Source organism: Passer domesticus, chromosome 3 (assembly GCF_036417665.1).
Source record: "Passer domesticus isolate bPasDom1 chromosome 3, bPasDom1.hap1, whole genome shotgun sequence".
Lineage (NCBI taxonomy): Eukaryota > Metazoa > Chordata > Aves > Passeriformes > Passeridae > Passer > Passer domesticus.
In genome coordinates this window covers 103,671,140-103,683,824 of record NC_087476.1, presented here as the reverse complement: position 1 = coordinate 103,683,824, position 12,685 = coordinate 103,671,140, and the positions used below count along the sequence as shown (strand labels likewise).

Genomic DNA, 12,685 nt, shown 5'->3' with positions numbered 1-12,685 from the left:
AAGAAAACCTGTGCCTCTTCAAGAATTAAGACACTTGCAAGAATTACTGCCATTCTAAAGATTAAAATTGACATTTAAGGCGAGGAATTAACTAGAGTTCATGCTTCCTAGACCATTAAACTGTATGTAAATTCAGTAGAATTTGAAATTTAGATTCTAAATTCTCTAACATAATCCAAATACAGTAAAATCAATAATTTAAAAAAATTTTGAACAAAAATCTTACCTTTGGTGCATGCACATAATCTGTCTGTGCCCGAACAGTATATCACAGAGACAAACATATCTGGTTCCTCAGTGCCCTCTTTTTTAGGTGGCTCCACTTTGGCCAGAATTTCAAAGTTTGAAAGATCTAGTATTTTTACATATCCTCCCTGAGTAGTTATTACCAGGTGCCCAAGAGTAGAGATCTCAGATCTTCTCTCTCTCCCACTGCCATTTTTAGAAGTTAATTGTATTTCCTCTACAGGCTCCTCACAGTCGTCCTCTCGATTATCCAATATATCTGGTGGGAGCAAAATCATTGAGGTAATTGTGTCTTGGGGGTCTTTGATATGCTGGATTTTTACTGGTTCCTCCTCTAGAGTAACAATTCTAGTGGCATAATTCATCTTATAAAGCACTAGGTATCCACCACTAACACTTCTCTGCTCAGGCTGAATTATTAAAGGAGTTGGTACATCTGCTGGTGACTCATGCTGGATTACATCAATACTCGTGCCATTCACTACAGCAAGACTTGATTCTAGTTCCCCCTTCCTTCTATTACATAGTGCCGAGTTTAATTTATTTAAATTATTCAAGGCCTCTACTTGATTTATTGCACTCAGAGATTCAACAGGACAAGTCCGCAGTCCTACTAACAGATGAACTCCATCTGCACAAGGTGTGATTGAATCTACACACAGGTTCTCCTCCTCTGCAAACTTGGGCAGACGCAGGCACTGAACCAAAGTCCCAGGCTTGGGAACCATAGAGCTCCACTTGTCCGAGTCCGGAGAGGTCAGATTGGCTGCAGCATCTGCAAACTGCTGAATGTAAGTCACAGGGGGGTCCTGTAACAGCAACTGTTCCTGACTGTCCAGTTCCATTTCAATGATCTGTGGAACTGTGAAACCATCATCATGTATACTTTTACTCATAATATTGTTCATCTGTGAAAAGAGTTTTCCTGCTTTTTCATCAGACTCCTTAATGCTGTACAGCAGCAATACAGGCAAAGTCCTCCTTACCAGAGGGGAATTCAGTTCTGAGTTAGTGCAGGATTCATTGTCAGTTGATCCCTGTTCTGAGACACTCTCATCTCGAGTCCTGCTTAAGCCATCCAGTGATCTCTGAGAGTTACTGCTAATGGGAGAGGTAGCAGGTGATTTGTATGTTAACAGACCTCCAGCTAATAAACAAGGAAAGGGAATGTTGTGTTGTTCTAGATGTTTTTCCTTCATCTTTTCACTCTTACAGTTGGCCAAACAGGGATTTGCCCCAAGTTCTTCTAGATCTTTAACTGTGTCCTCCAAAACATTTGCAACAATTTCCCATTGAAGTTTTTCAGGTTGCTGAAGAACGCTGAGAGCCGTTATATCAAGGCTGACTTCCATAGTTTCTTTTTGTGATGTATGCCCTTTAAAACAAAAACATTTAACATAATACAAATGCTCAAAAGACAAAACAGGAATCATACTGCATATATTACAGTTTGTTGGAAAAAAAAGGATCTTTTTCTACATCTCAATCTCACACTCTTTTTTCCCCACTTGGTAATCCTTACTCAAAGATGTAAACCAGATTATATGAAACATATATATTATATGTAGTCCTCCCTCCCTCAAAATTTCTGACTCAACCTCTAAGAAAATAACACAAGAACACCATGCACAGCACTGTTCTGCTTCCATATAAAATCTTTATTCAGGGAGAAATACTTTATCAAAGTGCATACCCTTAGGGAAATAATCAAGACACAGGAACTCTTTTGGCAATCCCCAGAATTTAAAGGGTTTCATACAGCTGTAATTTGTTCCTGTTCTAAGAAAGTTATTTTATCGTAGTTTGTGTGCTTTATTGACAGCAAGATAAGCAATGCTTGTTGTCAAATAAGACATTTTTTAACTAACAATGTGCAGTTTTTCTTTTCTCCTGCATGCCATCTCTCCATCACACACACTTAAATACTGGTACTCCTTTCAATAATAAATCCATTGAAAAGTCCTTTTCCAAGGAAAACTCTTTTCCTTTTTTCTAATAGTGAATATAATATAATCAGTTTTGACAGGGTTTTTTTAGAAGTCTGGAAGAAGAATTTCCCCATTCACCTCTAAACTATTACATATATATAACAGGTCAGAATAACCTACCCGTAACAGATTCCGATCTGGAATGCTCCTCACTGTCTGAATCCTCCAGCAGGTCATCACTGAAAAAAAAAAAAAAAGCATGAATGACATCATGTACATGCTAACTGCATGCTTATTTTAAATTAAATTAGTAAAAATTAAAAAAAACACAATGTGTACTATAGCTGGCCATTCCTTTTAGCCAGCATTATTCATCCACTGATGAGCTCCTCACAGACACCACCAACAAAGACTTTTTCCTCCATTATTGAACCAGTACACCAGATTTCTTTTTGCATCATTCTACTATTGTATTTCCTACAGGGCTAAATGGAATTAAAATTAAAACCCGTTCTCAGGAATCTCTCCAAGAAAAATAAAACCATATAATCAGGACACCTAAAAATTAATGTCAATATCTTCAAATTCCTCGAAATCATCTCTGGAAAGTGGAGCTGACAGACTGGTCTTCAATTCTACACCGCAATTTTGTAGCTAGTACTGAAACAAGGGATGAACAGTGTTGTTGGTTTTAAAAATACTGCCACATAAATCTTTTTGTCATAAAACCAGATTCTGTTCAAGACACCTTTTCAAGAGAAATAGGTCCCTGAGTAGTTCTAAGAATATTTAAATAATTAATGCACCTGACTTTTCCAATAAAATAAATTATTTCCTATTACAGGCTCATTACACACAGGAAGGACAGTAATCCCTTCGCAGCTTCAGGTAAAACTACTCACAGTACCAAGTCAGATCCTCAAACTTCAACAAACTGGATGCTTACATGCTCATATCCAAGAAACAGATCTTTGTGGGGTAAAACCTGATCAACACTCACTTCACAACATGGCAGATACAATTCAATATTTTGATTCTGATCCAGCTTCCCCTTAAGCAGAGAAGTGATAGTAAATTCCATCTAGGATATGTGAAATGGAAGATGCTTACTTCTAGGCAGTATGATTGCACTGTCCTTTATCCAGCTCTTAAAACTGGTTTAATTCTTTAACTATTAAGGAGTTCCCAGCCCTAAAGCTACACTAAGAGTCCAGGCAGTTGCTGATGTTGCCCATGTCAGCAGAAGGGCAAACTTCATACTTGCTCTGCACTACTGCAGATATCACACTAAGCTTAAAACCAAAGATTTTTCTCCCTGTGCATATAGCAGTATTGTTACCTTCTTCTTAATGCTGAAGAAAAAAACATTCAGAAAACTAGCAAGTCTCCCCAGTCAACTTTTGTTCTAAATTTTCCAACAGTTATTCACTCTATTGATCTTTGGCAAGACCAGACAAGAGTACCCAGTAACAGGCTGCATGAAGCATGAGCGAAATACTACTTTTTCTCACATCACACTTTCTAAACACTGACACACCCTCTAGCTTATCCAAACCCTTGCAACAGGACTATCTAATTGTTTAGAGTCTGTATATGTGTACTAAAAGTATGCAAGGAAGCACGAATTCCTAGCACATCCACACAGTTTATTTTCAGAATGACATAACCAGAAATTACAGAGAAGCAATGGGGAAAAAAAGCATGTTCCAGAAGTCCATGAGGAGCCTTTACTTTCAAACCCTGAAATGTATAATCCATAACTAAAATGAAAAGCTGATCCAAAATTATATTCCTTTCTCTTTTTCTCTGCCTCTGAAACATGAGCATAGAACATGAGCATAGATTGCAATGAGATCTGCAATCTCTCTGATAGTGAAGTAAAAAACTGGAACATCAGGAAACTGGCTTAAAAAACAGAAATTTAGATTAGTCTTTTTCAAGCATTGAATTGTGACTAAAAGCGTTGAAGAGTGACTAAAAATATTATTTCCATTAAAAGAATTACCAATCTTATGTTTCACACAGCATGACTTTGTTAGATGGCATTCACCACTTACACAGAAGCATTTCGTACTTCTCATTTGGTAGAATGGCATACCTGTCTCCTTCTAATTTTGGTATGTCTGAGCAGCTAGAGGAATCTTCTAACCATGCTAGTGTTGGTCTCCTTGAGTCAACCCCTGAGCTCTGTTCTCCTGATAACATAAGTTGCTGCACAATAGCGGGATCATATGCATTGATTTCAAATTTTAAGTGGACCTGAGAAATAACAACAAAAAACAGAATAGGTATTTGATTTTGAATCAAGGTATGCCTGATCAGTAAATAGTAAGCGATGAAAAATAATTGTTCATACTGCCTACCTTCATAAGTTTGGAAACATCCCATATGCAGATCTTTCCTCGTTTTGTTGCAGCAGCTAGAAAATGAGGGCAACTTCCAGATCCAAAGCAGGTTATTCTGTCAGTGCCATCTGTGCAGGGAAATTGTGCTGGACTTGTTGCCAGTGTGACTGAAAGAGGTACATTCTGAGTGTGCTCACCCTTGACAAATGGGCAGTTTGGGGAATGTCTCTCATGTTCAGACCTTTCCAGGTTAAAAACAAACACAGAAAACAGCCATTTTTAACTGTGAAAACTACACACAGCATATACAAGCTAAGCCCTAAGAGTGAAGCTGAAACAGAGCTGTTAGAACTCTATTGCAGTCAACCATACAAGAGAGTTCTGAAGTTACTAGCACAGATTTCCCTGCTGATTGTCAATAGCAGACTGTATTAAAGACTTTGATCACTCAATGTACATTCATATTCTACAGGATCAATCTACACAATGCTCTTAATATAATTAGTCCACTACAAAAATTATCTTTCTATAGGCAGTAGCCAATCATGTCCCCATGAAAAAAGCCCAGATTAAATTACTGTACATTAAAACTCTAATGTTACGAGTAACTTTAGAAGCAATGTCCTGTTTTTAGTTTTACATCCACAATTAAAAAAATCAAAACTCGAAACAGTCCTGAATGTCACATTAACCAAGAAGCATAGAAAAAAATGAATCTTGATATACAACTAAGGCAGAGACATGACAAGAGCAATTACACAGCTACAAAATGTCTTGAAAATCGTAAGTGAAAGGAGTAGACAAAACCTATGAAGATAGTATTACAAGGAAAAGTTTCCAGCCAGTCAGGAATCTGATGTGTTCAAGAAAAGATTACAAATTACCAACTAATCAAGAACAAAATTACATACATAACTCTTTAATTAGTGTAAGGTCCCCCATTTCTGTCACCATCCACAATTTTAGATTATTCAGGAAACTAGTAATGGATACTGCAATTTCACATAAAAGGCAAATATGCACTACACAGCCATGGCAGTTTTTGAACCTGAAAGGAGATGTAGTCACAATCAAATAGAAGTTTAGATCCCTGCAAAGAAGTATTGGCTGACAACTCTCAAGGAGCAAGTTGAAACGAAACAGCAAATCAGAACTAAGAAACAAAACCAACAACATTTTTTTTCTTTTAATATTATACAGAAATTTGATACAGTACCTCAAATATTTTTGTGACTTGTTCCATGGAATCATTTTGCAAACCCATTCTTGTCAATAACTTACCCTAACCTCACCAAAAATACCATTGAGAAATGTTGATTTTTGTCCTTTGAAGATTTCTAACCTCTTCAGCACAAAATTAGGTGTACTTCACACATCGTTAAACTTACCAAGGTTCATCTGTAGGCTCCCAGCACACCAAGCACACGCTACAGGTAAAGCACATGGCTCTGTCATCTCCTGAAGAGGCAGGCTATGAAAATAGGAAGAAACACTTGAAATTTATATAGATATATAATACAAAACACTTATAACTAGGGTAATTCTTTCCCTCTAGTGACACACTAAAGCATCACACCAAACATATAAAAGGCCACAAATTATATACTACAAAGTGGCAGCATTTCACATTAAAAAAAGAATACACATTACTGTAGAAGAGATCCAGAACTAACTAACATGCAAGTCATTGGATGCAAAGTACAGAACAAGAACAGAAATTACTTTTTTTTTCTTTCGCAAAAGTTCACAAGGTTCAAAAAATTTAGAACTGCAGCAGAATACATGCTTGGATAAACATGAGTTAAAAATATTCCTACCAATCTCTTAGGATATAAAGTATTCTCTACCACTCCTCTGCAAAGAACAGTTGTTACTAGCTGAAGTAACTGAGGAAAAACAATCAAAATTTCCATTCTCTTAAAAGTTAGCATTTTCATGACCTCATTTCAAGACATGCTTGGGAATATGCAGATGCAATTCCAACATATGAATTCCCTGCATTTCTCCTTCTGTGCAAGTTTAAGAAATCATCCAAAAACTTCATCCATCTATCACACTTTACAGCTGACAGAATGAAACAGACAATATTGCTGTCAAATGATAGGCACTGCCCAGCCATCACTGTCTAAATCCATACTATAAATATTTTTTTAAAGCACAAAAATTTCCAGGAATGAAAAATGGAATTAAGCAAAAGTAGTGGAATAAAACATTGAGGTTGTATTTATTCACTAAGCCTAACAATTTAATGTGATCTAGGACCTCTGATATAATAAAATTCTACTAGGAAAGTATATTTAGAGAACTCCAGTGCCAAGCTTACTGCTTTTTTGCTTTATTTGTAATATAAAGGGGATTATTTACATAACAATCTAACAAGGAGAAAGACAGATTCTATGTAACAACCAACTTCATCTCTATTACTGTTAACTCAGATCAATCTGATATTTCAAAAAGTTTTATATGCTGAAGTTCAGAACAGTATTTTCTATGATCTGTACAAAAAAAAAAAAAGAAGCCAAGTCTAGGCATCAAAACCCCTTGAAACTTAAAAAAAGAAAGAGCTGAATGACAAAGTTTTTATGGTTTATGCATAATTGAAGGAGTCCATTAAAAAAAGAAAAAAAAACCCTACTAGGAAATTTCACCACCTTTTTAACCCTTCCCTCCCACCTGGGGAACAAATGCTAAGAACAACTAAATCTCTCACCTGGTGATAGAATCCAGCTTGAGCCATAGGATCTGGCTGTGCCCACCGATAGCCCACGTGAGGCCATGAAGTGAATGTCTCCCGTCTGTTAGCTTCACTGTACATCAAAGACCTAGAAAGGTGAAAACCTCTACATGACCCAAAATTGCCACTAAAAATTACAAACCCAAACTATTTATAAGACTTTCAGTGCTTTAGTAACCATTAAAAATAGCACAAATAGTTACCTATAACTTACACATAAAATTATAATTAACTATTACAGGAAAATTATAAACTTCCCTCACTTGGGTGCTTAAAGTACCTCCCCAGTAAGGTCCACAACCTATGGACCTTAAAAGCAGGATTAAGAAAATCAGCTTCCAGGTAGCCTATTTGATCTACCTGCAGAAAAGCATCAGATCAGAGCTATTCTGCCTTGAAGGCAGGTGGAGAAGCTAGCCCAACAGAACTGCAAGAGAGTTGGATTTTTTTTAAACATGACAACTACTGTAAAAATTTGGTGTCCTTAGTTAAACAATATGAATATGCACATTTAAAAATACTCTAAAGTGATATTTTAGGCTTAACTAAATAGATGGTACAGCCCTCCCCCCGTCATCACTCACTACATACAGTAATACTTCTAAATTTTAAACTACTACATCCCAAAATATGAACCCCTCTGCAACTCAACAGTTAAGAGAGCAAAGAAGTTCCTCTCTTTTCCACCTTCACTCAATGCACATCTCTCATCTGCAATAGCACATGAGAAATGAGTAACAGTTTTTCTTTTCCCTTGACAGACTTTTGTTCTCCCAAGAACTAGGGCTGTTAGATGGAAAGGTGCCTTACTTCCTGTTTCTGCTTCTCAGTTTCAAGAGATTTTTGCTGTCTTATAAGGGAAGGAAAATATTAAACACTTCCTGACAAGGAAGTAATCCATTCTCACCTAAGAGCTATCTTAATTTGACATTATACCCGCTCAAGAAACAGATCTTGGGAGAGCTCTAATCAAAATAAAATGTGGTGAGGTACAGGTAGACCTGAAGGCTTGGGGAAGTAAAGCTAAGAGATGAAATCAAATTCATTAAATTATTTGAGGTGTAAGAAACAATAATACACATGCAAGGTAATATTTGTACACTTTCAAGAAAGAAAAATTTTAAACTTAGGAGATTTACCAGTGCTCTAACTAGTCTCAGCTTATGAAGTCTCAGCTTAATGAACCCATTAAAATAATGGGCTACTTGCTTGTGTATACATTACCACTTGGATCAGAAAGAGATGCAGCAGCAATCTGAGGTAAAATGTTCTCTTACCCCAAACATGTAGCAGTTGACTAGAGAGTTCAGAAGTAGCATATATATGGTCTGAAAAGGTAACTCCCTAAACTTCTAAACCATAAAACATAAGCATGACTCTTTCTTGTATGAAGGAAAAGCAATTGACTTCAGGATACAATGTAGTATGTATTTAAGGCTTCAATTCTTATCTTTCTTAAAGTGTATGTCAGGATTAAGAGCAAAGTAAATTTGATTTGCATTAAAGTTGAAACCCAGATAGTCTTGTGGTGTCCACATAGGCTTTGCTAAATTCACCAGTATGAATGGCACAGCATGCATTAAACAGTTCATTAGCTGTGTGTGTAAGAGTAACAAAGTACAGAACAGGACTAACTCTTTGGCAAGTAAGTTAAAGTCATCTAAAAACTTATCCTGATACAATTAAGGGGTCAAATTCATCACTTATTTTGTGTTAACATACCTGTCCACAGATCGCCCAGGTCCCACACCGAGCTCTGGCCGTGCGCTGGGTAAGAGGTAAGATAACCTATCCATCACAGAGGATGCTACAGGTAAGGCAGCAATATTTTGATTTATCTTCTTGAGTTCATTTACAATGGCACTGGCGACAGACTTCAAAACATGATGAGGAAGGTGGAACGTAACCGTTGCCCACTAATAAGAAAAAAAGTGTCCAAGTTTTAGTATTTTAACATCTTAACAACAAACAGATCAGAAGAGTGTCAAAACCAAAACCAAACACATGTGATACCAAGAAATACAACAGACACACAAAAGCAACACGAATGTAACACAAGGAAAGTAACCTCAAATTTAAAGCTCAGTTGGGTTTATTAGTTGACTTTATCAGCAAGAAACTAATCTTGTTTGTTCTCTTACCAAATGAAGCTTCACACATAAAACTAAGGAACAGATAATATATTCCACTGTCTTCAAACAAAATCCACCACACTGAGTCACAGATTTTAGACTTGGGAATCCATGTTAGACAGTACAAAGACAAATTCTTACCTTTGCAACTTTATGATTTGCTGCTGTTTCATGTGAGGTATTTTTTAAGCCATCCTTCAGTTGTGTGATGAACAAATCATATCCCTCTGTGCTAGAAACATCTACTTTTTCTATGCAAGCAGATAATAGCTGCTGAGCCTAAAACAGATGTGCAAGGGAAGTTAGTGTCCACACTCAGTAACTACAACAGGAATTATGCCTGTTTCATTACTCTCAGAAACGTCCATTGTCAGATCCTATTTTATCATATATTATATTAGCATAATTCCCATTCCAGACCTGAGTATGATGTTCCAAATTTTATTTCATAGGCCAACCCACAGATGAACTTCAGCAATAGTAACAGCAATTGCTACAAATTCTCTCAAGGGCAATACTACCAAATGTTAAAAAAAAGTCAGTCATAAAAGTTAAAACAAGATCTACTAAAGAAGCAATGAGGAGACATCTATTGCCCAATCCTTTCTCTTCAAAAGGATTCATTCAGCTTTAACGACAAAAAGTGACAGCAAAAACAAAAGTCTTGCCATTTTCTGAGTAGCTTTGTATCTTCAAAAAGGTAGGTAATAATGAGAACAACAACATTGCAATAAAATTAGAGATAAGTTACTTACAATGCTAATACAGCAAAGCTGAAAAATGAAGCAAAGAAAAACCCAGGCCAGTTTAGAAGTTAGTTCTTAAAATAATGTTAGAAGTTAGATCTTCAGAAATAATGCAGCTAGAAAAGAATGCGATAATCATCCATTTATAGATATTTTCTTCCAGGTCTCATCTGTTTTCAGCTTATCCCTCTGTCTGCTAACTTCATGTTAACAGGTAAGATTTAAAGGAATGCTTATTGTGCAAGACACACAGTACTCTAAATATGCTGTTAGGTGGGTTAACATCTGAAAAATATTACAGGAATTCATTCAAGTTACAAATACAGGGAAATATTTCCCAAGTACAATGGTCAGCCAATCCTTTAAATAGACACAAACTGCGCAACACAGAATGGACCAAAAGGCCTGTTAGTTATGTCCTTGGGAAGTTCAGGGGAAGAAAGACTGAAATAAGGCAAACCAGCCCCCTAGCTAAGGTTGTATCAGAAAAATAACAGATAGACTGTGGAAGTACCTAAATTTTAGTGCTCTATGGCAAATTCAAAACAGCATAGAGATTGCTTCGTAGCTTGTTAACGCTGACAACTAGAAATGCATAAAGGTGCACTGCGCTAACAGCAGATCAAGCTGCTTAAAAGTCTACTTAATTTAAGTACAAAAATTTACAGAAATGTTCTCGAGACAAAAAACCACTAAACACCCCTCTTTGGATGAAAGTTCTTGACCTTTTTATGACGAAAGAGGTGGACAGATGTGTTTGTATGATATTGGTTCAGTATTTACTCAATTTTTCCAAGGTCTGGGTTACCGTCTCTTTAAAAATAAAAGCACTTGAGATTGATAATGTTTTGCCTCCTTCCTCACTGATCTGGTGATCAAACTCCCAAAGCTATTCCTACTGAACTCCACATTTCTTTTTCTACAGGAAGAATCTTTACAGAGAAGTGCTGTAAATAAGGGTCTGCAAACTCTTTAGAACCAAAGAATCTTTGTGCCCAAAACTGACACAAACTTATAGGTTGTATTGAACCATGCGAGACTGCAAACCTGTCACAGCAGATCTTACAGAAGGAAATCCTGACCTCTGATACTTTCTTTCACACTCAGCCACGCATACCAAGATTCTTTAGTAACCCATAAAGGGTATAAAAGCAATGCCAGTGGGCAGCAAGCATCAGGAACCTGGAAATCTCTCTTCAAAGACCTCTATGAAAGATTTTATTGCTGTTACTCCTACTCAAGTCGCATAGTTAAAAATGTCACATATAACATACATTCTTGATTCATAATACATAAATAACTTACATCAATGCTGAGGATAAACAAATGCAACAAAATCCTAAGCATTACACTCTAAGCAGAAATGTCTACATTATCTTCTCTTAAAGAGATACTAAATGCCCAAATCACAAAGTACTGTGTTACAGCTGATCCAAACATAAAAGGGAAGCCAGGTTTGCACAGAAAAAAGTCTTTTGTTAGGCCAGCTGACCTTGCTAGAAAACTTAGTTTCCAGCTCTAATTCTTCACATGATGGAAAACCATGTTACCCGATTTCATCTTTCTTTTCCTGAAAGACTACAACAACCAATCTGGGATGCCTAATAGGCCAGACTGACTCCTAGAAGTGCATATAGATTCCATAGACAAGCACTGACAAAGATGGGGAAATGAGTCCTTATCTCTGGTCACTACAAAGCTCTTTCTTCTCAAATAATGTGGTCTTGAGGCATGCTATTATTTGTTTGAGGTACAGGTAACTGTGAAAAGCTATGGCCCTATAACAGCTAATAACTAAGAAACTTTTCCATTACATGGTGTTAATACCACCCTAGAAACTCGAGAGTCAAATGTCTGGTTTCAGTATTTCTGACACAGTTATTTACATAGCTCTTTTCGTGTCCCCCTCCACATCTTACCTCTGTAACTGGCAATTCAAGCTGAACCACGTCATCTTGTTTTGAAACAGGCGTTTGCAGAGCTGTGTCTAACAGTAAGATGCCATTGAGATCTTTCCTACATCCTACTGCGTAATCGTCCACAAAGATCACTTTATCCACAGCAGAAATATACTGACATTTCACCCGTCCACCTGGTTTAGCTATAAGGGAAAGATAAAATGCAAGATCTAATTAGAAAAATACTTTTATAGAAAAGACCTCTAATTTCTGTTTAGGAAAGTAATGTAAAACTTTGGCAAAATCTTTACTTTTTCAGATGATCAAAACCTAGCATTTTAGAAACCACAATTTTCACCAACTACACTAAAAAACAAACTACCAAAACCTATACATCCCATCAATCACTACAACCATTTTATTCCTACAGTGGAAGGCATTAATTTAAGTCCTCCTCCTACCAGGAGGCCTCAACTAGTGTTTTCAATCTTAATGCAGATGCCTGGTGTACTTGATACTAGCTGACAATCAATAGTAAGAACAAAATTGCACAAACCAGCATGAACAACGAGATAAAATTGCTAAATTACCATCAGGCTTACTAACAGCCCTTCATCAAGCAAAACAACACTTAAACTTCTCAAAAGTAAGTACAG

The 12,685-nt window shown here is 36.6% G+C and overlaps 1 protein-coding gene across 5 annotated transcripts in view; it reads right to left on the bottom strand.

The window, feature by feature from the left end:
* BIRC6 (baculoviral IAP repeat containing 6) overlaps nt 1-12,685 on the bottom strand; it is a 173,497-nt gene that overhangs the window by 145,629 nt on the left and 15,183 nt on the right. For all 5 annotated transcript variants that reach the window (XM_064414806.1, XM_064414808.1, XM_064414809.1 and 2 more), the window contains exons 2-10: nt 12,051-12,232; nt 9,527-9,664; nt 8,976-9,169; nt 7,230-7,341; nt 5,908-5,990; nt 4,538-4,760; nt 4,273-4,433; nt 2,355-2,413; nt 227-1,621 (exon numbers count right to left, since the gene is read on the bottom strand). In XM_064414806.1, coding sequence (XP_064270876.1) covers nt 227-1,621; nt 2,355-2,413; nt 4,273-4,433; nt 4,538-4,760; nt 5,908-5,990; nt 7,230-7,341; nt 8,976-9,169; nt 9,527-9,664; nt 12,051-12,232 — 2,547 coding nt within the window. The remainder of the gene's footprint in view (nt 1-226; nt 1,622-2,354; nt 2,414-4,272; nt 4,434-4,537; nt 4,761-5,907; nt 5,991-7,229; nt 7,342-8,975; nt 9,170-9,526; nt 9,665-12,050; nt 12,233-12,685) is intronic.